This window comes from Festucalex cinctus, chromosome 11 (assembly GCF_051991245.1).
Source record: "Festucalex cinctus isolate MCC-2025b chromosome 11, RoL_Fcin_1.0, whole genome shotgun sequence".
Lineage (NCBI taxonomy): Eukaryota > Metazoa > Chordata > Actinopteri > Syngnathiformes > Syngnathidae > Festucalex > Festucalex cinctus.
Genome location: NC_135421.1, coordinates 16234026 through 16261214, shown reverse-complemented (window position 1 = coordinate 16261214; position 27189 = coordinate 16234026). Strand labels below are relative to the sequence as shown.

Here is a 27189-nt window from a genome sequence, read left to right as displayed (position 1 = left end):
GCCTACAGAAGCATATGCCTCTGTGTTATAAAGTGGGGGAGCGGAAAAAAAAAAAAAAAAAAAATCGAAAAAAAAATCGAATCGTGACCCCAAAATCGAAATTTAAATCGAATCGTGGAGTTGGCGAATCGTGACACCCCTAATATATATATATATATATATATATTCAGAACGGCCTTGGGAGCAGCAGGCAAATCTTGTTACTTATCTAAAAAGGCGAGTGAGATGCATTCATTTTTAATCACGGGCCGAATTTTGACGTGGCAAAGCGGCGAGGGAGCAAAGACGGCACAGAGCAGAGTCAAATTGTTGCGGCGTAGATGCAGGCGAGTCTCCGTCCGGCCATTTGTTCACGTCAAATCAGATTTAACAGTTTTTTTTTTACTCCCGCCGCAAGCCACGCAAGAGTCTTATCTTGTTCTTATTGGAAAAGGTAAACAACAGCCGCTCCCTTTACAGCTCATTACTAAATCTAAGCCGAGTGCCATTATCCCAAATGCTGCAGGGGTCTTCACCACAAAACAAGAACAAGAAACCCCTGCAAGAAAAGTTGCTCGCTATAATCTTTCAGTTTGAGTCGCCATCGTTAGGAAAAATCAATCTCCGCGATATAGTAAACAATAACGCACGCGGAAGATTACAACGCGATTTACAAAAGGAAGACGTGCTGCCAAGTCCAGATTGGCAATTACAAAAAGATGACGCGAATTATGCATTGGACTGTATGAAACAATCAAATGTTTGTTTAAACATGAGAGCGAGCAGAAGAAAATTAGAGGCCCCGTGGGAAGTCAGACAAGACAATAAATTGAAAACGGTTGCTTGACGTTTATAATACATTTTTATGCTGTCAAACCTTGTTTTCGCATTCCGGTAATCACACAAGCAGAAATATGGCTGCAAATGCTTTGATTATCAGCATGTACCTGTTTGTTCGAAAGATGTTGAAGATGAAATTGTATTGAACAGCATGCTGTTGCCGTGGCGATGCACCGTTTGCAGAGAAAAACAATGATGTGTTTGAGGGTCTAAAATTTGGACAAAAACTCACGACACTTTGCACACACATCAGATCAATATTCAAATCAATAAAGTTGAGTTGAGTTAATATTGAGGCACTTAATTGCTAATGAGTTCTTCCACATACTGACTCGATTCAAAACAAGCATATTACGTAGCGTGGATTTTAAACATCGAAGGGCCAAAACATGCCTTGTGAAAATTAAACTGCACTTAAAAAAACAAACAAACAAAAAACAACATAGCCACCAGAGGGTGTTAAATTGCACAAATAGAAATCAACTAGACTTTTTTTTTTTTAATTAGACTTTTATTTTCTATATATGTACAGCATAGTTAGTCTTGCTATTAGAATAATACTGCTATTATGTCCATTCAAAAGAGGGCATTCAAAATAAATAAATAAATAAATAAATAAATAAGCTATATATTTATAGATAGGTCTGGTGCCACTGAACATTTTTGAGTGGCTGAAATTGAAAAAAAATATTCATAAATGACTTAGTTATGACACTTCAAAGGAAAGGCATATTTTGGACAAAATCACAAAAATTTTGTTCAATTCAGAAAACTGCCATTGTCTAAAAACTGGGCATGCAAAAAAAAATAAAAAATTCTGTTTTCATGACTTATAATCTTATTCAAGCCTCTAACTATGACATATGAAATATTCAAATTAGACATTTATTTTATATATTATGTACAGCATAGTTAGTCTTGCTATTAGAATAATACTGCTATTATGTCCATTCAAAAGAGGGCATTCAAAATAAATAAATAAATAAATAAATAAATAAGCTATATATTTATAGATAGGTCTGGTGCCACTGAACATTTTTGAGTGGCTGAAATTGAAAAAAAATATTCATAAATGACTTAGTTATGACACTTCAAAGGAAAGGCATATTTTGGACAAAATCACAAAAATTTTGTTCAATTCAGAAAACTGCCATTGTCTAAAAACTGGGCATGCAAAAAAAAATAAAAAATTCTGTTTTCATGACTTATAATCTTATTCAAGCCTCTAACTATGACATATGAAATATTCAAATTAGACATTTATTTTATATATTATGTACAGCATAGTTAGTCTTGCTATTAGAATGAAACTGATATTATTGTCCATAGGGGCATTAAAAATAAATTAATAAATATATTACAATATATGTATAGATAGGTCGCCACTGAACATTTTTGAGTGGTTGAAATTTAAAAAAAATATTCATAAATGACTGAGTTATCACACTTCAGAGGAAAAGCCATATTTTGGACAAAAATCACAAGAATGTGAACAAAATAAATATTTGTGCCCAGGGGTTAAGACGAAAAGTTAATGAATTTTTAAAAATTTAGTCCCATGCTGTTGCCATGGCGACGCACCGTTTACAGAGAAAAATGCTGCTGGTCTAAACCGAGGAGAAAACTCTAGTCTAGTTTTAATTGCTTTGTTTGCAATTTCCAGAGGCACGCTCACGTATTTTTGATATTACATCATTTTTAGCAATATGAAGTTCATTTTTGGTCCTCTCATCGTGATATTACATTTTCATCTTCACCGCTCGGTCACACAAGGAGCGTCCCATAAATGCGAGACAATTAAAAGCTGGCTGTGATGCTCATTGTGCGTGAATGATCACGGCTCAGCTCATTCTCTACAAGCGGATCCAGATTAGCGCTTAAGAAGGACGCAAATGGGGGTTGCCACCATGGAGACGATTAGAGATGCAAAGCAGTGAACCAAAAGGGGACCAAAGTTCAAACAAATCGGCGAGGATGTTCCGAGAGAGAAAATCAGTATGGGAGAAAGCAATTTTCTTATTTTCATTAGAGGCAGCTCTATTAGCGTCTAATGGAGACGCCGAGGTCGTGGCGGTTTTACGGCACCATATTGTCACGCTGTAAAAAAAGATTCATCAGGAAGCTATTCATACTTGCAAAAATCACAAGTAAGCAGTTGTGCTGTATCGTCCAAATACAGAGGAAAGTTGCTAAAGTCAAACTGTGGAAGGTTGTTTTACTTTCTGGAACTAGATTTGACACCACGCAGGGCTGTGCCTAGCAAAAACAAACAAACAAAACAAAAAAATCGATTCTCATTTAAGTATGATTCAGAATCAATTTTAAATGCCCCCAAATCGATTTTTATTTAAATTATTTTATACTGCCTGGCCCTTGTTTGTGTATTGGGAACGCTGTTCATGTTGGACCCGATTTGGCCACTTAGGTTGCGGTTCTGCGTGTTGTTATTAGGAGTGTGACGATATATCGATATCGCCATAAATCGTAAATACTTTATCACCCGATAGATTATCGATACGCCTACGGAAGTATCGCGATATTTGTAGTTCATATACAGCCACTAGAACGGCTCCATTGTTCATGATTTATTGAGCAATTATTTGGCCGGCCACTAGAGGGGGTGCCTCATAAGAGTAGCGGGGAAATGGACGCAAGTCTTCAGGCAAAGAAGACTCATCAACTTAGTTATAATAATAATAATAATAATTATTATTATTATTATAATTATTATTATAATTATAATTATAATTATTATTATTATTGTTATTATTATGAATAATAATAATAATAATTTATATTTATTACTATTATATTTTTTATTTATATTTTTATATATTATATTATGTATTTATATTATATTTATATTATTTTATTACATTGTGATTTATTATTTTACTTTTATAATTTTTATTATTATTTATTGATTATGAACATGTATTGATATAATTGTATTTACTATTTATTTATATTAATATTAATATAAATCAGTCAATCAATTTAGACACAAATCTCTGAATTTACTTTAAAGGCTCTTAAAAAAAAACAACTTTACAGCAGCGGATATTTTGTCTCGCCTTCATTCTTGTTATTAATTGATGTACGCACAGCTGAATGTTATGGAATAGACTGACCAAGAGACCAATTTGGCTCTGCAAATATCATCTTTCCGTCTACTGGAGACACAATTTTTGATTAGATGAGGCAATCAATACGGCAGCTCTGTTCTGAAGCAGGTTATTGTTCCAATGAGCCAAACGAGAAAATGTGTCGACGCGGCAGTTGTTGAACGTAATCATGAATATTCCTCTTATCATTTACGCATTTAATTCCAAATGACACGGATATTTTTGTCAACATAGAATACAAAGACACAGAGTAATTCCTGGGGCAACAAGAGTTGAAATTAATTTGCAAGCACAATTGCACATTTTCCCGAGCAACTTGGCCTCGATGTTATCATTCACTATCCGACAACATTCAGCACTTCCTGCTTCCTTTTAGACATGCGTTCGAGTGTTCTTATTAGGGTCGACTCATGCCGGGAATGTTGATTGTTCTTTTCAGATAAGGAAAAAAAAAAACCTTTACAGGTTGAGTAAAGATACCCACTATCTTTTGCGAACAAACTCAAGTGGAATAATTCATAAGGGTCCAGTGGTCAGCTTCCAAAGAAAAACCATAAACATTGTAATCTCAAAAATGTTTGGGCGACTCAGCATCTTTGAGACTTTAAATAGCGTAAATCCTGCACAGCAGATTGATTTAAACAAATAAAATAATGAGAATAATATTGTGCGCTATGAATTGTTGCCCACATGCCGTTTTTATGAATGAAATGTGTCACAATAGACCAGCTGCCTACCTCGCGCCAACGTTTAGACGTGGTCTGAGCAGCTTGAAGACTGGGTTAGGTTTAGTCCGTGTCTCCGTCGATGAAAATAGAGCCCGCCGTCACCCATATTTCGCCACCTTAGTTTTTTGTCAGCCCTCTTACAAGTTTTTGCTGTTGACGAATGACACTAGAGACTTAGTGAGTATTGTTTTGTTGGATATAAGTGCAGCATTTGATACAACAGACCACAGCAGTCTGTTGGCTCGTTCATAGCGCCAGGTGGGGCAGAACGTTTTGGTGTTAGCCTCAGTTGCTCTGACACTACATGACTGTCGTATGGCGTTCCACAAGGTTCAATTCCAGGGCCCCTGTTGTTTTCATTGTATCTGCTGCCCCCTGGGTTCAATCTGAAGAAAAACATGGGATTTCCTTTAGGGCTGCACGATATTGGAAAAACATGCGATATGCGATATAATTGCTGAATATAGCAATATCGATATTATTGCGATGTTTAACATGTATGTACCTAAAGAAATGTCATTTTTATTACCTAATGAAAGAAAAACATTTTTCATGTGGCAAAATAAGCAACCTTAATGTAATCTTAGTTAATTAATTGTAATTATGTCTTGATAATTTTCAACTATTGAATGGCGATGCACATTTTAGTTAGCATCTGACTGGTCAAATTCATATAAAAAGCATAAAATTCCATATAAAACTTATTGCATGCCTTTGCGATATGCATATTGCAAGGACCAATATCACGATATCGATATTTTTTCGATATATTGTGCAGCCCTAATTTCCTTCCATTGCTATCATTTTTTACGATGTGGACATTTGACTTGCGCTATTTACTTCAAGCAACCCCCCCCCCCCCCCCTCCCCAATACTCTTAATTTGTCAATGAACTTCAAGAACCTAAAACCAAAATCTTCACTTTGTTCAGCTTGTTTTTAATAATACCCACATATATTTCTATTCAGGCACCAAAAGATTAGTCGATACTCGCAAAGCATTTTCTTTTTTTCCCATCTCTCTGGTTTTGACAAGCCCGAGCGGGCACGCGATCTCCCTCACGGGGTTCATATCATATCCGTCACCATATTGCAAATGCAAAGAAGTCGGCGGCCTTTTATCAGGAGCCCGAAGAAGAAGCGAGATTGACAAATTTCATGCCCATAACCAATTTCCCTGCAGCCACATTTGTGTGATGAATAAATAATACACGGTGTGGAAATGTGTTGCCTTATATGTTTAATGGATGGAGTTCCGAAACATGTTATTTACCAATTCATCACGCATCGTACTGGAAAATGGATTTTTTATTTTTTTTTTACATTTCACGTTTTCAACTATCTTATGGACGGCCGTTGTTCCAGTCAACTAAGGAGTTGCCTCATGTACACATAAATTACGTAATGTTTATGTCATATAAAGTTCAATCATCCCACTAAAAAATGACTTGCCAAGCTAATCCCAAAGCTCACATTTGTCGGGAAACTGGCAAAGAAGCCGTTTATGTTTTATGGTTAAAGTGTGCTTAAAAAAAAAAAAATCCATTGCCTGAATTTAGCTCTCGGGAAATTTCCTGTTGCAAAAGAAGATTGGTCAAAATCCCACAAATCTTTTTCATGTAGTAGTGGTGTGAATTGCCGAGTATCTGGCGATTCGATCCGGATTACGATTCATAGGTCACGATTCGGTTTGATACCGATTAATCCGGATACGAATCTGTAAATCAATTATTGCGATTTTTTTTTTTAACTCAAATTTAGAAAATACTAATCAGTAAACTTGTACATAAGATTTGTATTCGATCCGGATCACAATTCATAGGTCACGATTCGATTTGATACCGATTAATCCCGACACGAATCTCTAAGTCGATTATTGCGGGGAGAGGGTTAATCTAAAATTTAGAAAATAATCATTAGTAAACTTGTACATGTAAGATTTGTATTTGATCCGGATCACGATTGATAGGTCACAATTCGATTTGATACCGATTAATCCCGATGCGAATCTGTAAATCGATTATTGCGGGGAGGGGGTTAATCTAAAATTTAGAAAATACTCATTAGTAAACTTGTACATGTAAGATTTGTATTTGATCCGGATCACGGTTCATAGGTCACGATTCGATTTGATACCGATTAATCCCGACACGAATCTGTAAATCGATTATTGCGGGGAGGGGGTTAATCTAAAATTTAGAAAATACTCATTAGTAAACTTGTACATGTAAGATTTGTATTTGATCCGGATCACGGTTCATAGGTCACGATTCGATTTGATACCGATTAATCCCGACACGAATCTGTAAGTCGATTATTGCGGGGAGGGGGTTAATCTAAAATTTAGAAAATACTCATTAGTAAACTTGTACATGTAAGATTTGTATTTGATCCGGATCATGGTTCATAGGTCACGATTCGATTTGATACCGATTAATCCCGACACGAATCTGTAAGTCGATTATTGTGGGGAGGGGGTTAATCTAAAATTTAGAAAATACTCATTAGTAAACTTGTACATGTAAGATTTGTATTCGATCCGGATCACGATTGATAGGTCACAATTCGATTTGATACCGATTAATCCTGATGCGAATCTGTAAATCGATTATTGCCATTTTTTAATATAATTTTCTTCCATGCGTAAAGTGTGAACCCTAACCCTAAGTAAAACTTTTTGTTGAATATTTCCATCAAAATTTTATGTTTAAATATCGATTCGTATTGAAACGATACAACAATATTGTCGAGCCAAAATATCCCGAAGGTGAATTTGTAAACAGCGAACCGCGATGAGGCGAAAGAGTTCAGTGCATTCACAGACATATGGCTTATTAAAAAAAAACTTGTTAAAAGTAGTAAGCAAGCAGCAAGAAATGGAAAACCGTACAGAAAATATTTCGGAATAGGTGAATTTTGCAGCCCTCTGAAGGTGACAAATTTCATAACCCGACGGCATGCAGAAACCGTTGCCATTTCTCTCTCTCTCTCTGTCGTGTGGCAAATGTCAAGTGTCCCCAAAAAGACTGAGAAAAAACGACGCTATCAGTTTGAAAAGCACATCTTAGTGAGTCACCGCGCGAGGCGCAGTGACCGGGCATCCTTGAACGATTCTCCTCGTTGTGTCATTCAAACCACTGGAGGGAGGATGCACAAAAATATGACCCGCCGAACTCGTTCCGTATCAGGAGCCTGACAGCAAACATGAAGCGTCGTCCTTGAACAGCAAAAGAATATTTCAACAAATGATGCGCCTGCTTTGTGTCAGCTCAAACTGATATGGATTTTCCTGAGAACGGAAATATTTATGGCAGTCGTGCGAGCAGATCACAATTTTAGTTTGACTGTAAATGTCCTAAGCGGGTTAATTTTCCAAATCTTGGTGTCGGTCATCCATTTCCACAAAACATAGACAGCACAGTTACGGGCCAATTGCCTTTTGACAGCATGGCAAGGATACAATAGGGCTGCACAATATTGGAAACATATGCGATAGGAGATATAATTGCTGAATATAGTGATATCTTAATTGTAATTACCTCTCGATAATGTTCAACTATTGGATGGCAGTGCACATTTTTGTTAAGTAAACTGTGTTCCAACTATGTTTTGCATTTGCATTATTAGGGTTGGAACACCCATAGAACTAGGCGCGTGGAAACCAAATAAAAAGAGAGGGTGAGGAGAGGTTTTTTTTCAGGGTGCAGTAGTGAACTGTATCAGTCAGTTCCTCTCCTCTCTCCTCGCAAGCCTTGAACTGAGTGTCTTCTCTCCTTTTTTTGTCACGTTTAATAAATGTCAAATAGGTCAACCTGACAGTCTGACTGGCCAAATTCAGATCAAAGCATAAAGTTCCATATCAAACTTAATGCATGTATTTGCGATATGCATATTGTATAGGCCAATATCGCGGTGTCGATATTTTGCAATATATTGTGCAGCCCTACCTCGTGACATGATTTGGAATTTACGGCTCACTACACACATCTTCCGACTTACCGCCGTGCATTTTATTGCCGCGCAAACGCTTCACATCTCACATACAGGATCTCGAAGATTTCAACTTTCGAACATTAAAACTGCTTTAACTTTGTCAATTTTTCAGCTACATCCATGTATTATATATCATTTTAAAGGGAATTAAGTGCATAATTCAAATATATCAATATCTCCATTTTGTTTTTTTGCACATGCGGACCCTTTTCACATCTACATCTCACTTAATACAATTACACAACATTTGATCCGGTCAATACTAGGGATGTCACGATAATGGCAATATCGTGATATCGTGATATTAACACTGCCACAATACTGTCGTCGTCAAGTTCACAATATTTAAAAGGAACACATCTGTAAAAAAAAAAAAGTCAGGTTGATTTCCATTTGTGCAGTTCTAGCACCCTCTAGTGGCTAGTTTATTAGTGGAATTTAATTTTCATTAGGGATGTTTTGGCCTTCTATGTTTGAAATCTATGCTAATTGTCAGATGAGGGGGAACCTACTTTTCATGTGAAGCAATCAATGTATGCTTGTATTAGCAAATAAGTGTGTCAATATTGTTATTAGATTGTGCGTGGTTTATTTGCATTGCTGTTACAAAAGCACAATATTGTTTTTTTTAGTATGAGCTCTCTTTTTTACAATATTGTGATCTTTTTTTTTAAATATCGCCAACGCCCCCACAATATCGTGATAATTATCGTATCGTGACATTCATATCATGATAATATCGTATCGTGATGTTTGGATATCGTTACATCCCTAGTCAATACTTCAGTGCCCCAAATTCAGGATCCGGGCCGCGTGTGACTCCGCGGGCCATACTTTGCACACCACCGATGTAAACCCACAGACGTCATTTTCAGTTTTACAAATAACTTGGAAGGACTTGATACGTTCTCACCACCTTTTAACCTGACATGACATCATCAAAACACAACAACGGCCTCATTATTTCTTTGCAAAAGTGCGGGCAAGTGGACTTTGGACGTGTCTCGACACGGTCGGAACAATCAGCAACAACTTGTGCTCACTAACTATCGCACTCTTCATTTAACTTACTACAAGTTGTGGTGACGTGAAAGGTAAACAATTATGGTTTTACCTTGCGCGGCTGTGCAGCTGCAGCAGGTCCCCAAAAAGAAAACGCAGGAGAACCAGAAGGCGCTCGAAAGTCGCCGCTTCATGTTCTTGTTGTTGTAGTTACAAGGAGGCAAAATTCCAGCCGGTTGGAAGTGAAGACGAGAGCGGGCAGCTTGACCAAGTTCGGAACACTTGCTGGAAGTTGACGCACTCGAAAAGTTGTCAAGCACTGCGGGTGCGCGCGCACTTCCGTCGTTTGTTCGCGCGCACCAGCCTGCACTTTGACGATAGTCCAATAAAATATGGTCGGTCACTTCCTGTCCACTCACGCCAAGGAACTAGTAGCGCATCGTGTGACGTCATCATGTTGCGCGTATTTGCAGTGGCTACACCCGTACACGAAAGAATAAAAAAAAAAAAACTCATTATTTATGTATTTATTTATTTTTTAAATGTGGAATTGTTGAATGTTTTTTTCCAATACTGTGGATGTTAATAAGATTAAGATATTTTTAATCTGATGTTTGTTGCAATGCTGTGAATGTTAAATGCAGAGTTTGAATTAAAAAAAAAAAAAAACGAAAGAAAAACCGTCAAATGTGTACGTCAAAACAGGTTTGCTTTTAAAAGAGCTTGATATGATATTTTTTTATTTAATCTATGCTTTTCCAAAAAAAAAGTGACTTCTAAGTATTTTTTTATGTTACTGTTTATAAAGCGCAAAAAATAACTGTACGTATTTTATTTCTTCTCATTTTCATTTAATTTTGAACTACCATCCTTAGTTTAATCCAAATAAAACATTTGCAAACATCTCCATTTGCTTCAAAAAACATTTTTCGGCATGTTTGTTCAATCCAGGGGCGTGTAGTTGGTGGGGTCAACAGGGGCAACGACCCTGGGAAAAAGGCTAAAGAAAAAAATATTCTGTTCGCATGTAAATTCTATGTTTTGCTATTATGCCAACATAAATAAAGTCTGTTTGTGATGCATACGTTTTTGATAATAGGGGTCACCAACTTGATGTCTGTACTCGCACACCCACATCGACAAAATATTATTTTGCATATTGTGCATATTTGAAGACTTTCTGCCCTGTCAATTTTTTCCCATCTGATTTATCCATTATGTAATTTGAAAAATAATCAACAGAATTGAAATATTACCATCTTTCCAAACGGGAGTTGCAAAGAAGAAGTCTGTAAGTGGAAGCGACTGTCCGCCATTTTGTTTCAAAGCAGCCATTTGGGGCCAAATTCCAAGGTCGTACTTCGACAAACTCCGACGAGGGAAATGTTGCAAACGATTCCCCAACCGGAAGCGAGCGTACAAGACAGATGGGCGACGTTAAATTTTTTGCCGAGGTCATCTTACGCCTTTGCAGCACGCCGTCAACGATTAACGATCATATTGAGGATTTGCCGTGAAAGATGGGAGATGCCACTCAGACTTTTAATGAACGACAAGTTGTATTTATCCTATCTTCATTGACTCACCGGATGGAACTGACTTTTTTTATGACAACATTTGACTTTCATTTGACAATTTCTTCCTCTTTGTCTCTTGAAAGTTGAGGCGAGCTCATAAAAGCCACTTCACCTTCGTCAAGTTCCTTGTGACTGAGGGTTCTTTCCAATCTGAAGGACATTAGCCGACTCATTTTCATCATTCACGCTCGCCGGGTTCTTGATTTACGACCTTTGTGGAACCTCTTCAGCCTCCGCGGTGCTCGCGCGGGGTGACGACACGTTGTATTTAAAGGCCCCATTTCGCAACCGTAATGACTTCATTACTCTCTTCAATAAAACACCGATGGATAATTATGCCTGATGAAAAAAAGTGGACATATCCACTTTTAATATTTACTGAGTCACTGATGTGGATCAAGCGTATGTAATGCCGCCTCCCGTTTTCTACACTGCATAAATTTGTACCGTGCGAGTAGCATTATGGAAAATTGACTTTTTAATTGCTTGTATGTCAAACAAAATTTGGGTCTTTATATACAGTCTTTATATACAAAAAAAAAAAGCAAAGTAACAACAGAGAGCAGGCCTGGATTCAGATGACCTCAAAGAAAACATTTGACAGAGAAACCTTGACTGAAAAATCTTGATTGAGAGAGCAGGGAAGCACCATCGAGCATACGGAAGAAGCGCATCACAACTGGAATCTTCATCATCACAAGCAACTGCATAGCAACTGATAACCTCATCATCATAGGAACATAGCATAATGGCTACAAAATAAGAGTGACTAGACAAACGAAGAGTGTCTATTACAGGAACATAGCGACTGCATAGTGACTGACAACTTCATCATCACAAGGAACATAGCAACTGTATAGCAACTGATAACTTCATAATCTTAGGAACATTGAAACTGCATAACGGCTACAAAATAAGAGTGACGAGACAAACAAGAGTGACTACTACAGGAACATAGCGGCTGCATAGTAACTGTCAACATAATCACAAGGAACATAGCCACTGCATAGCAACTGATACCTTCATAATCTTAGGAACATAGTAACTGCGTAACGGCTACAAAACGAGAGTGACTAGACAAACAGTAACTATTACAGGAACATAACTGCATAGTAACTGACAACTTCATCATCACTAGGAACATAGCACCTGCATAGCAGCTGCTAGCGTCATCGTCATAGGAACATAGCAACTCATAATGACTATAATAAGAGTGACTGGTCACTAGACCAACGAAGAGTGGCAATTACAGGAACATAGCTACTGCATAGACTGAGAACATCATCACAAAGAACAAAACAATTGCATAGAAACTGTCAATTTCATCATCAAAGGGACAAAGCAACTGCATAGCGAGTACAAAATAAGAGTGACTGGACAAACTCAGAACAACTCTTACATATCCATAGCCACTGCATAGCACTGACATCATCATCACAAGGGACACAGCAACCGCATAGCAACTACAAATAAGAGTGATTTGACAAACGAAGACTGCCTATTACAGGTCCAAGGCAAGTGCATAGCACCTGATTCATCTTCACAAGGAACATAGCGCTGCATCACACGTACATGCTGTAGTCACAAACAAAAACAAAAAACAAAATGGCTGCTAAATACGCTTTAAATGTTGAAAACATTTGGTTGTAAACCCCATTCGAGACACAAACCGGGTTATGATGAATTTGTAAACCCAAGTGTGTTGACCCAAATGAGCTGAAGCACTTGGAGAAAATAAATGTGGCTTGGAAATGTTCAATCAATGTGAGTCAGGCGAATCACATCCTGAGTAAACTTTGACCGTGACTGTACATTTGACATTTGACAGCAATTCTGATTCATCTACTATGTGTCACGGAGATAACGTTCTTGAGAAGTTGTCACCGTCGCAAGATTGGATCAGCTCCAGCTGCGACATGCGACGTGCAATGACGCTCACGGATATGTCGTATCATACAGATGTCCTCATCGTTCATTTTAGCAGCAGTGACACTAGAAAAGGTCACAACTAAAAACAGAGGACTGGGAGAAAAGGAAAGGAATTGAACAGAACATTTGTATTCATTAATTATAAAATTGGCGTCTCCCGGGGTGAGGAAAAGCAAGTTTATTTGTGGAGCACGATAAGGGTTGAAGGGCTTGTTGTACGCCATTATATATATTTATTTGTTTATTCATTCATTCACTTACATACTTACTTACAATGCTCTTTTTTTGCTCTTATTTTACTTATCTTACTCTTCACTGCATGATGTTTCATGTACAGCACTCCATCATCCATCCATCTAGTCATTCATTCGTTCGTCCTTCCTGCCATCCATCCATCCATCCATCCATCCATCCATCCATCCATCCATCCATCCATCTGTTCATCCATCCATCCGTCTATCTATCCATCCATCCATCCATCCATCCATCTGTCCATCGATCCGTTCATCGATCCATCCATCCATCCATCCATCCATCACCATCCATTTATCTGTTCATCCATCCATCCATCCATCCATCCATCCATCCATCCATCCATCCATCCATTCATCCATCCATCCATCACCATCCATCCATCACCATCCATCCATCTGTTCATCCATGCATCCATCCATCCATCCATCCATCGATCCGTTCATCCATCCACCATCCTCCATCCATCACCATCCATCACCATCCATCCATCTGTTCATCCATCTGTTCATCCATCCATCCATCCATCCATCCATCCATCACCATCCATTTATCTGTCCATCCATCCATCCATCCATCCATCCATCCATCCATCCATCCATCCATCCATCCGTTTATCTGTCCATCCAGACATCCATCTAATCATCCATCTGTTCATCCACCCGTCCTTCCATCCCTCTGGTCATCCATCTGTCCATCATAACACCACAACTTAGACCTAACCTAACCTTTAGCATGTCTAAATTCAAGTCTATGTTCTGTCACCAAATTGTCAGGAATGCTGGGGACATGTCGGCCAAATTCCCCCAACATGGTCAACTAGACATGCCCTGGCCAAAAAATACGTACTTGGTCGTATTTGAGTGTCGTCAACAGACAAGAATGTGCCTGTCTGAAAGATTATTCAAGCTGCACTCACGCTGTTCAGGGAAACCATGTCTCTGTGCACTGGCAGCCCCCACCATCGTCATGATCTGGGTGGGAGAAAGTTCAATGAAGTCAGCAGATCTGCAGCAAAAGCCGGCTGGAATTTCCTGTGCGCCGCTTTTCTCACAGTATCACGTGTTATCGTCGGTCGGACCAAACAATTCCCAACACTTGCGAGGTCGCCAGAGGATGAGAAGTCATTCGATGTGTCCACTCTTTTCCGGGGATGCCCCTGTTGGTTCGTTGCTCGGCGGTTGCGTGGGAGACGTGATGCAATCGATGTGATCCTTCAGTAGTATTTGTGGCACGTATTGGCGGTACATGAAGTGATGTCTCAACGAGGGCCATCAAGGGGTAATTAACGGATGATGAAAAAATTAGTACTTGCGCTGAAACAATAGGCAAGTCGTTTCATGCTGTCTTCATCACGGATCATATCTATCGTTGGCATGTTCGTTGCATACTGCCGGTTGGAGACAATTTTTCACATCGATCTTCTTTTGAAGCTGAAAATATATGAAGACAAAAGACATCTAACAAAGTCAAGAACATTACTGCTGAATTGTGTGAGAGGATCGCATTGGAACGCCAACTGCAGAATTTTCAACCCTTCTTTCTTTTGGCTTTTTCTTTTGGTGTGCGTATAAATATGTGCCGTTGTGGGAGCGAGCACAACCAACTTGATTCCAATTGGCCAATAATTTCAGTTCAGTTCTACATCGGCGCGCACAACTTGGATTTAGAAGGAACTGTGAGAAGATCACACAAGACTGACGTATGGATGGCGTAAAGTTGGCCACTGTGAAGATCACATTACGCCACCTGTGCCGCAACTTAGACCTGGTTACACCTGGTCTAAAACAAGGTTATTTTAGGGAACTAAAACTAACGAAAAAAACTAAAACTAAAATTCCAAAAACTATTTCGTGAACGAAATAAAATAAAAACGAAAATGCTTTTAAGGGTTAAAAAACGAAAACTAACTGAAACTATATTTTATGTTTACAAAACTAATTAAAACTAACTATAATGATAGCAAAAATGTTAATTTTAGTCTTTGGTAATTAATTGAATGCATGAGCCTTTGGGGATGATTTTTAACGAGATTTTCAGTAGATTTATTGTGATATGAACTGGAATAAGCACGTTTGAAAGTGTGTCACACAGAAGTGATGTCAACTAGCAGCAGCCAATAGAAAAGCACCTTCAGATGACGTCGCTCCCATGCTGTTTTTTAAATATTGCGCACAAGTAATACACATTAAAAAAAAAAAACTAAAACTAATACTGAAATTAACAAAAAACTAAAACATTTATTTAAGAACTAAAACTAATAAAAACTAAGAGAACCACCCAGAATAGTAATTGAAAGTAACTAAATTTATTTAAAAAACAAACAAACCAAAAAAAAAAAACCCTCAAAACCAAATCAAAACTAACTAAAAAGAAAAATTCCAAAACTATAACAACCCTGGTCTAAAGTCTAGTTCTATCTAATAATAATAATAATAATAATAATAATAATAATAATAATAATAATAATAAAAACGTCCTTGGCCTGTTGGAACGCCCAAACAAAGTGCGCTTCCCAAACGCCATTAACGAGATTTTTGCCCCAGCACAAAAATGAAGATGCACGAGTTTTTATGCTGAGCGTAAAATATGTATGTGTCTATGAAAGCAGGGCCCTTGGAGTTTATGGATGGATTTGTTCGATAGGCCAACCAGAAGCGAATTACAGTCATCAGGACAGGATGTGACTAGTGTATGAATAGGAGTGGTAAGTGTATTTTTTTTTTTTTTTTTTTTTTTTTTATGAGCGAGGGAGGGAAAGAGACGAGAGATGTTGTGGAGATGAAAGTGATTGAGGTATAAAGAAAGATGACATCCAGACTCTTAACCTGTAAGGACTTGGAAATTGAGGAGTTGTCAGTCTGGAACGGGAAAAGTGGTTTTTGTGAGGGTGGATTTGGTGCCGATTTCTGTTTTTTGGGGGTTTTTTTGTTACGTTGTGACAAAACCCAATGCAGTGATCATTTTGACAAGTTATAGTCTTTTGACGAAAATTAATTAAAGTTTTCATCATAATTTAGTCATCTGATTAGAGATAGACCAATATTTTTTTAAATTTTTTAAAAAAAATTTCAGGGCTGATACCGATACCAATTATTTGTAGCCAAGAATGCCAATTTGGAGCCGACATTCATTTTTTTACTAAAAGAGAAAATATTGAAAATATCTCACTTTTTATTTATTAGTTATTTTTAAGCATATGTTTATTGAAATGTGTAAGGTTCATAAAATATTGGACTTAAAAAAAATCTTAAAAAATAGACATCTTTGTTGAAAAAAACAAAAATCTAACAAAATGTTCAGGGATCTTCCAGAGACACTAGCATGTCTTCAAAAATTAAATAGAGACTTTTCTTTTCTTTTCTTTTTTTTTTAAGTTGGTGCAGAGTGCAGAGAGTTTCCAGGTCAGAAGCATCTATGAAATTTAAAATAATTGGTTCCCTGATTTTTTATTTTTTATTTTTTATTTTTTTTGCCTTCTGAACACGTCTTTAAATGGATCTATTATCCGCCTTATAATTTTTCAAAATGACCGATGCCGATATTCGTCAAAATGCTGAATATCGGCACCGATAATCGGCCCGGCTGATAATTGGTCTATTGCTTTAATCCAATTTTTGTCGACAAAAAAAAAAAAAAAAAATTGTGACGAAAATTACAACGAAGTGGCTTGTAAGTGGCTTGGAGGTTGGGTTTCATCCATGTAGCAGGGGAAATTAATTCTATATTTTCAAAAGATAGAGAGATGTAGATTAACTCATTTGCTCCCAAAAACGTATAAATACGTTCTATTTTAAATGTTTTAAGTGTCTCAAAGACAAATATATATATATATATATATATATATATATATATATATGTTTTTGTTTAACGTTTTTTTTTATGGTAGTGCATACAGAAGGCTTTGATGCAGCCTCTCAACTGCAAAGAACGGTTGAATAAATGGTAGCTATTACAGAAACGGCCAGCAGGTGGCAGCAGAGCAAAAGTGATCAACCAAGGCCATGTTGAAAAAAAACAACTCAATTACGGGTACTCAAAATTCTAAATAGATTTGTGACTAATGATGCAACTTAGCTATATTGTAATGCTAATAGCTGCAAATCTGATGAAAGAAAGACACTTTAATCTTTCTTTTGCTAGGTTCCATGTTTTGATAGCAATAGAACACAATATTCTGTTGGCCTTGCAAAATGAGTCCAAATCCAGTAAAACAGCCGGGAATGCTTCAGTGAAAATGGCGGCGAGTGAATGAGTTCACATAAGAATGCGACTTGGTGAGCAATCGACAGGAAGGTGCGCCTGGCGATTGAGAGGGCACATATTTTGCGTAGAGGCATGCGCATGGAAGGTGGAATGAAATATGTTGCCCGTTTATTAAAGTGAGCATTAGTCACAGCGAGAACAGCCGCTGTCTTTAAATGCGAATCTCTCCATCTGGAGTCATAACCACCTGCCGCGCGTCATTACTTCAACTCGCTGTTGTCTTGGTAATGGGGCAGAGGGGTGACTAAGCGGATCGCTTTGTTGGAAAATGCGGCTCTGATTAAAGATCATAGAATGTACGTAGAGCCTGTGACCTGTTCAGTTTGGAGCGTGTTTAAATGGAAAGCGTAAGCTGCAAAAAAAAGAAACTATCAAGAAGAAGAAGACAATTTAACAGTAGAAGAAGAGTGTCTTTCGAGTGAAGGCAAAACAAGCTAAAGGAAAACAAGCTATGCTCGTATTTTGCTTCCAGAAAATGGAATGTCAGATAAAAACTTGATTCTGTTTTTTCAATTTCCAATTTTAAACCAGAAACGGCTTGTTTCCGTTCAACGGCGACAGCAACACTGCCTCCCCGTGGACGGAGGAGGAACAGGCCTTATGCTGCATTCGAGGATGGTCTGAATTCGGCTCCCAGTTCCAACCTGAATGTGTTCGAGGCGAAAGTAAACAACCAAAATGGTGCATAGTCATAAATTGTTTTTTATTTTGGTTCTCAAAACTCATTTTTACCTCCAAGCAAACTTACCTTCTCGCAATTTTGCTCCATTTATTGTTTTGATCTTATTTCACAAGCATTCCAAACAATTGAATAGTATAATGTCATGCAGGGAGATAGTGGCATACTGTCACGTATGTTGCGTTGAAGTTATGTCGAATATTTATGAATGAAGAAAGCTATCTAGTTTTATACTCGAGTAAATTATGTTTTACCATTCACGGTCTGTGGTCGCCATTGTAGTCTGTCGGTGAAGTCGGGGTCCTTCTTTATTTTTTTCCCCCCGACTTCACCAGTGGAATTTCCAAGTTCAGGGGGGCGTTCCCGCGCACACTTCCTGGTTTGAACTCGGAAAAGTCCCACTTCTGACCATCCTCGAATGCAGCATTAGACCCGTGAATATCTGAGAGGGCTTGTGTGTATGAATATCTCAAAATAGCGTGTGCTCAATATGGAAAAAACAACAACACTTAACTCGTTCACTCGCCGCCATTTTCATGTTTCCGTTTTGCAGCAATTAGCATTAGAAGAGAGCTAAGTTTCATCGGTTTTCACAAATCTATTCAAAATTGTAAGCAATTGAGCTTTTTTTCTACATGGCCCTAGTTGATCTCCTTTGCTCTGCTGCCACCTGCTGGCCATTTCTGTAATAACTACCATTTCTGCAACCGTTCTTTGCAGTTGAGATGCTGCATCAAAGCCTTCTGTATGCTCTAGCATAAAAATACAAAAAAACGTATAAATACGTCTTTGGGACACTTAGAACATTAAAAAAAACGCACTTTCGACAACTCACAAGCAAAAGTCACGGAAAATGTACACACAAAATTACAAGAGACGTGAAAATATATACGGAAATATTTTTGGATCTGAAAACACGTGAAAATCATGAATGTATTTGTGTGAATATTTTTGAGACAAATCTCTCCCCATATAAGCTTGCATGAATGGAAAACACGACAAGAGTTGTCAGTTACAACGTTCACTTACATCCAATGTTTTGCTAACGGAACTCCGTTATAAACAAATAACCCTGATATATAAAAAAACATGCCGCACTGACTAAAGTATTTCAAATTTGTTCAGAGTTGAATGAGCACCATGATTATTTCACACTGCCAACCCAGTACGGCATGTAAGAAATGTTGGTCTACAATTTTTATCTTCAAGGCAGCTTCAACTTGGCTCTGGATCTTTCAACCGCTGGATCACTCAATTGTATTTATTTATTTATTTATTTTTGGAATAGCGTAGCTCCGTCGTTGGCTGGAGATCAGTGCAAGAGATAATCCATCTCTCGCATAATCTCTGTTCAGCTGCAAATACGTTCCAGCTCAGCCGTGACTCCAATGAGGGTTGGATTGTGCAGTCAGGGTTTCAAAGGAGGGTTTAGTTTGCCTTCCCTTACAGGGTCACGCTTTTAGCAGTTGTTACAAAATTGAGTTGGAAAAATTCAGCTGTCAGAATGTGTGACCTAGGGTTTTAAAAGAGACAGGATTCCAATTTAAGATTTCAAAGCAGGGGTTAGAGTCCATGAAGGGTAACAATTTTTAACAATTGTTACAAAAACCAGTGGAAAAATTCAGCTGTCAGAATGTGTGACCTAGGATTTTAAAAGAGACGGGATTCCAAACTAAGATTTCCAAGCAGGGTTTATTTAGCATCCATGAAGGGTAACAATTTTTAACAATTATTAGAAAAAGGAGTGGAAAATTCAGCTGTCAGAATGTGTGACATCAGGGTTATAAAGGAGTCAAGGTTTCAAAATACGGTTTCATAGGAGGGTTTGGCATCCATAAAGGGTCGCCATTTTTAACAATTGTTGCAAAAAACGAGTTGAAAAATTCAGCTGTCAAAATATATGATCTCGGGTTTTAAAGAAGTCAGGGTTTGAAAGTAAGGTTTCAAAGTTGGGTTTGGCTTCAATGCAGAGTCACGCTTTTAGCAGTTGTTACAAAATTGAGTTGGAAAAATTCAGCTGTCATAATATGTGACCGTGGCTTTTTATGGAGTCAGTGTTTGACTTCAATGGGTCACCATTTCTAACAAGTAAATTGAGTTTTAAAAAATTCATCTGTCATGATTTGTGTGACCTCGGCTTTTAATTGAGTCAGAGTTTGACTTCCATGTAGGGGCACAATTTTTAACAAGTAAATTGAGTTTTAAAAAAATTCAGCTGTGATGATGTGTGACCTCGGCTTTTAATGGAGTCAGGTTTTGACTTCCATGTAGTCACAATTTTTACCGTTTAAATTGAATTTAAAAAAATTCAGCTGTCATAATGTGTGACCTCAGCTTTTAATGGAGTCAGGGTTTGACTTCCATGCAGGTATATTGAGTTAAAAATTCAGCTGTCAGAATGTTTGACCTCGGGATTTTCATGTCTTTTGAAAGTCTTGTGCAGTGCAGAACTTTAATGGCTTGGGATTTTCATAGTAACATATCCGTCATGAATGTTTTTAATTTATTTACTGCATATCTCTTTTTTTAGGGTTACATGTCTGCTTTCACAATCACTTTCACAATTTTCATCAATTCACTTTCTCAGGGGTGGGAAGCTTTTTGAAAGTAGGGAAACACATTTGTATGCTTAAAATCCTTCTGCCCTCCGCAATAACGCTCAAATTTGTGCTGGCAGTATTTCAAAAGAAACATGAAGCCGTTTCGGGCTTTGGAGTCATTCAAAGCCAAAACAAAGGCTTAGCCCATCAGATCGCATTTCGAGCAGACCTGTCTAAAAAAAAAAAAAAAAAAAAAACAGCCTTCTCCTCTTTTGCTTTTCAGCATGCATGTGCTGTTGTTTCACCCAGAAAAATTCAAGTGCACAAACTCTGTACATGATTAAAGGAAAGGTCTACAGGAACCACAAGACAACGAATGAAGGTTGATGTCAATCTACGGAGCCTAAAGGGACATAAAGAAAGAGTAAAAAAAAAAAAAAAAAAGTGTGCTGCAATTAGAGCTCATGTTCGATGAGGACGAGGATCGTATTATGCTTGGAGGGTACGATTCAATTGGTAGGATGAAAGACAAAAAACTGGTCCATGGTGTACGCCGCCTCTGCGAGGCGCTTCGTGCATTCCTAGCTGGTAAGATGTTTGTGCTTTTCCCCAACTTCGACAAGAACGAACACAAAATTTTCACCCGTGGCCGTGATTAGTCAAAAACAAACGTGTAGAATGTCACATCGTCCAATCAGCTCGAATTATTGTACAGAATGTCCCGCCTTTTCCTGATGAAATTACTGTGGAGTGGTATCCATCTGGCTATTGCCAGGTTAATAAAAACACGGAACCCACCAAAAGAAAGGTTATAGTCTCTTCTTTAATCAGGAAAAAAAGTACATTTGTATCTGTTTCCGTATTGCAGCAATTAGCATTAGAATATAGCAAAGTTAATCATTATTCACAAAGCTGTTGAAAATACTGGCAAAAAGAGCTTGTTGCAATATGGTCCCGGCTGATCTCTGCTGCCACCTGCTGGCCGATTTTTTATTTTTTTTTTGTAATAACTACCATTGCTTTAAATGACCTCTTCATGTCAGACGCTGTAACAAAGCCCCCCCCCAAAAAAACAAAAAAAAAACAAAAAACAAAACGTATAAATACGTTTTTGGGAGTGCAGGACAAAGTATTAAAAACGTATTTATACATTTTTGGGTTTGAATGAGTTAAATACTTGTGCAAAAAAAAAAGTATGAATGAATGTTTCACGAAAGATAATATGGCACGGGGCGGCACGGTAGTCGAGTGGTTAGCACGTGCGCTTCCCAGTTCTGAGGTCTCCAGTTCGAGTCCAGGCTCGGACCTTCCTGGGTGGAGTTTGCATGTTCTCCCCGTGCCCGCGTGGGTCTTCTCCGGGTACTCCGGTCTCCTTCCACATTCCAAAGACATGCATGGCAGGTTAATTGGGCGCTCCGAATTGTCCCTAGGTGTGCTTGTGAGTGTGGATGGTTGTTCGTCTCTGTGTGCCCTGCGATTGGTTGGCAACCAGTCCAGGGTGTCCCCCGCCTACTGCCCAGAGCCAGCTGAGATAGGCGCCAGCAGCCCCCGCGACCCTTGTGAGGAATAAGCGGTCAAGAAAATGGATGGATGGATAATATGGCACATTCATCACGTCTGCCTGGAATGTACCTGTTCTAGAATCACTGCCAGGAGCCAAAACAACAATCTCATCTCTCTTTGAGCCTTTAGATTAACCGTAGGCCACGCACAAGTTCACCGTAGTGTTGATCGCTGATTTACCAACTGTTTGACTGATTTTCTAGCTCACGTTGTTTTCTAATTCACTCGCATTGACGCCCTGCGCACTTCAACATGACGTCACACACAAAGGGTCTATTGCTCATTTTCATGTTGGTTCTACTTCGAAGGCCTCAAAACAAGGTCATCATTCTTGTTCCAATACTGTTAAAAAAAAAAATGGCTGCGGTCAAACAAAAGGTTGCGTATCCAATCCAGATGTTAAACTCCTGCAAATAAAAAAAAAGCTGACATTTTGATCTCCCGTCTCGTTAGTTATCATTTTGATGCCAAACCTAAATTCTTTCCGGTCTACAACATACGTGAAGGAATTTGCAACACTTTTGAAGGCGAGTGTTTGAAAGAAGGACAAACTGCACCATCTTCTGGTCCCCGTGGGGCCGCAGTCAAGACTGTTTACAGCGCCGCTACAAAAGCACTCGTCTCAGTTGTTGTTTTCCGTGTCGGGAAGGAAACGTTGTAGCTATTAGTGAGCCTTGTCTCATTTGCATATTTGAGTTGATTGTGTTTTAGGCGCACGTTGATGCTGACAGCAGTTGCTCAATTTATGAATAGGCTGCCTCGGTTGGCCCTGAAGGTTTTTTTTTTTTTTTTTTTTTTAATTTGGTTTATTTCATCAGCAAGGACAAAAATGACACCGTGACTTTGGGAACGGTTGTGTGAATGCAATTTATCTAGAAAAAGAAATAAATATAACTCTTTTCATTTATTTCAACTTGCGCAAAACACCCGTGAGAAACTTTGCAGTCAATAGCTCAACATTCACGAGAATAATTATTCATTAAGGGCTTCATATTGAAAATTTAAGGGGCAAAACAAAATCACGTTTCAAAATGAGGCTGTTAAGCTTTTAAATCAGGGGTGTCCAAACTTTTTAATTTGAGGGCCACATACAGAAAATCAGAAGGACGCAAGGGCCACATAATGTTATGAAGAGAAATTGTGTTTAGTCCTAAAAATTGTACAAATAATTTATTTGTGCTTTTGCATACTTAGAATAATGCTACAGTATATGAACCAATTTATTTGTAATATGGCAGTCGGGTTATTATATTTTTTGGAATTTTTCATTTTAGTTAGTTTTTATTAGTTTTCAGGGTGGGTGTGTTAATTTTTATTAGTTTAGTTCTTTAAAGAAAATGCTTAGTTTTAGTTTAGTTTGTTAGTTTCAGTATTAGTATTAGCTTTTGTAAAAAAAAGAAAAAATGTGTATTACTTGTGCGCAATATTTAAAAAACAGCATGGGAGCAACGTCATCTGAAGGTGTTTTTCTATTGGCTGCTGCTAGATGACGTCACTTCCGTGTGACATACTTTCAATTTTTTTATATTTATATAAAAATAAATCTACTAAAAATCACATTTAAAATCATCCCCAAAGGCTCGTGCATTAAATTAATTACCAAAGACTAAAAAGAAGGACATGTTTGCTGTCATTATAGTTAGTTTTGTAAACATAAGTTAGCTTTCGTTTTTTAAAAAGCATTTTTTTATTTTGGTAACAATATTGTTTTTTGAATTTTAGTTTTAGTTTTTTCATTAGTTTTAGTGAACTAAAATAACCTTTAATACCCTCCCTTCTTACTTTGACCATCTCCAAACATTTGTGTTTTGTTTATTTTATTTGAACTGAGTCAAATGCCATTTTTAGCATATGTCGCGGGCCACTGAAAAATGGACGGTGGGCCGCAAATGGCCCCCGGGCCGTAGTTTGGACACCACTGTTTTAAATGGAGATGATTAATAAAACTTCACAAGTGAAATAGAATTTTGACTATAACACAGCAGCGTGAATGAACAGAATTGATTCCCTAACACTTATTGGTAATCAGTATGCGTGACGTATTATTTGTGCCCTAAAAATTGATAATGTGACAAATTAGCCAGGCGACTAAATCACAGTGAAAATGTGTTTGTAGAAAGAAACACTGGTGTCATCTTCCCCCATAAACTGTTTGACCATCAAACACAATTCATCAAATACATACTGTCAAATACTGCCTGAACAAATATATATGTTTACCGAGCCCCAAGGAGAAATTCTATCTACACTCGGTGGACGGATGTGAGAGGCGGCACAATGAACGCAGTTGGGGATTCAAGTGCAATTTTGCTGACTTTGTTGCTCCGCAGCAAGTCTGAAACCTCCCGCAAAGCCTCCAGCTGAGCGCAACGTCGAGTCCTGGCAGGCTCAAACATTTTACCTTTACGCAAAAAGGTGTCATTTGGTCTCGACAATTGAAAACCATTTCCAGTTGTCTTAATAAAAGGTCAGGACACTCTTTTGGTCTCAAAAGGATGAAGAGTTTCAACATTCTATTCTACTGGGTCAGAGAGATTCTGTTACCATGAGGGGGGAAAAAAAAATCAGTGTTCCCTCGATTTCCGCTGAGGTTAGGTTATCATTTAATTTCAAATAAATGAAATCCGCGAACTACTTAGCTTTATGTTTTACATCTATTATAAATGTTTTAAGGCTTTAAAACCCTTCAAAATACAGTTGATGCACTCCTCGCATTGAGGCAATTACATTTTCTCACATTTCTCTTGTTTAAACATTCTCAATGATCAAACCTTCATACATTGTAAACAATATGTACATTACTGTAAAAAAAAAAAAAAAAAAATGCATGCAAAATTGTACTAGAAAAAAATGCGATACGGCGAGACTGCGAAAGGTCAACCGCATTATAGTAAGGGAACACTACACGAAAATATACGATATATATATATTAGTGCTGTCAAACGATTCAAATTTTTAATCTGTTTTTTGTTTTTGTTTTAAGTGTCCCAAAGACGTATTTATACGTTTTTTTTGTTTTTTGTTTTTTTTGTTTTTTTATGCTAGAGCATACAAAAGGCTTTGATGCAGCCTCTCAACTGCAAAGAACGGTTGCAGAAATGGTAGTTATTACACAAACGGCCAGCAGGTGACAGCAGAGCAAAGGAGATCAACCAGGGCCATATAGAAAAAAAGCTCAATTACTCACAATTTTAAATAGATTTGCGAAAACTGATGAAACTTAGCTCTCTTCTAATGCTAATTGCTGCAAAACGGAAACAGATAGAAACATACTTTTTTTCCTGCTGAAAGAAGACAGTTTAATCTTTCTTTTGGTAGCTTCCACGGGATTGCTTCTGTGAAAATGGGTGGGAATCAATGAGTTAATCATACTTTTTAATTTTGATGAATCGCGATTAATCAGCTTGTGTAATATAAAATAAATGCAAAATACCGTAATATTTTGACAACGCATTTTATGATATGAATGTCATTTGCAAACATTGATTAAATGCATGTACACGATTGCATGCATGCGTGTTTTGCTCAAAATGTAACAACATCATCAATTGGGTGCAATTCAGCAATTATATTGCAAAGAACATGCGGAATCCTGACGTAAACTTGATAACAGCATCATTATCAACGGGGTGCAATTCAGCAATTGTTAATTAATTAAACGCAAATTACTTTTGTTTCATCTAAAGTCCTGTCGGGGTGTTTCTTTTAAAGCGAAATTCACCACCGAGCACACCAACTGGAGTCACCCCGCTCATCTTGGCACAACAGGCGTTGGAAATGCCGTGCTTTGACCTAATCACTGACCTGCGCAGCCTTTAATGTAACCATTGAACGGTTACGATCAAGACTCAAGTGCGGTCCAAAAAAATAGTGCGATTAATATGCGTTAATACGTGATTAATGCGACATTTTTCTGTGATTAATTAATCTTTTAACGCTTTAACTTTGACAGCCCTAATATATATATATATATATATATATATATATATATATATATATATATATATATATATATATATATATATATATACACACACACACACACACTGGCAGCAGCAGCAGGCCTGCACTTTGAACGCCTGTGCCAACATCCCACGCTCCCCATGGCACTAATGTGCGCCATCCTTTCTCTATTTTCCCCCCGCCAAGCTGCTCCCCTTGCAGGCAGACAAACAATGCCAGGTTGCGGCAAAGCAGATGCCATTGAAATATTTATTCATACCCAGGTAAAAGAAAAACAACGTTTTCCTCTGCGCAAACAAGCCTCTCGTGACTTAACATCTGCACGACTGGTGAAGCAGAAACGAGATCTGGGAAAGCCGCAGACGGGCTTCAACCAATCGGCTCTTTAGCAGAAGAGCGGCGTTGTCATCTTTCCGAGACGTGTCGATCCAGTTCAGACGACCTAGATTGGATATTTTAGGAGTTAAAGGATGATTGCAATGAGTGAAAATAAAATAAAATCCATTGTGGGGATGAAGCTGTCATTACGCAACTTTTCAAAGCTCTTTGGACAGTCTGGCCTAACGTCGTGTATTGATTTCTTTCACGTATACGTGTCATATAAATGACACGAGAGAAGTGATAGCCGCACGTACGTATCCTCTAAGCGGCATCTCATCGCTTGACTTGTGTGCAGTTAAGCTCGTTGACCTTGAGAGACTTTTACACTCCACAAAGTGGTCTGACTAAATTGGATGTGACTCAGTGATTATTT

The 27189-nt window shown here is 37.9% G+C and overlaps 1 protein-coding gene across 2 annotated transcripts in view; it reads right to left on the bottom strand.

The window, feature by feature from the left end:
* Positions 1–14797, bottom strand: part of tfpia (tissue factor pathway inhibitor a) — a 30959-nt gene extending 16162 nt beyond the window's left edge. The window contains exons 1-2 of one of the 2 annotated variants that reach the window (XM_077537122.1): positions 14479–14797; positions 14344–14398 (exon numbers count right to left, since the gene is read on the bottom strand). In XM_077537122.1, the coding sequence (XP_077393248.1) occupies positions 14344–14395 (52 nt within the window). In that variant the 5' untranslated portion in view covers positions 14396–14398; positions 14479–14797. Of the gene's footprint in view, positions 1–9778; positions 10084–14343; positions 14399–14478 lie in introns of those variants that run through there. The other variant, XM_077537121.1, reaches the window with a different exon arrangement.
* Between the last annotated feature and the right edge of the window lie 12392 nt (positions 14798–27189).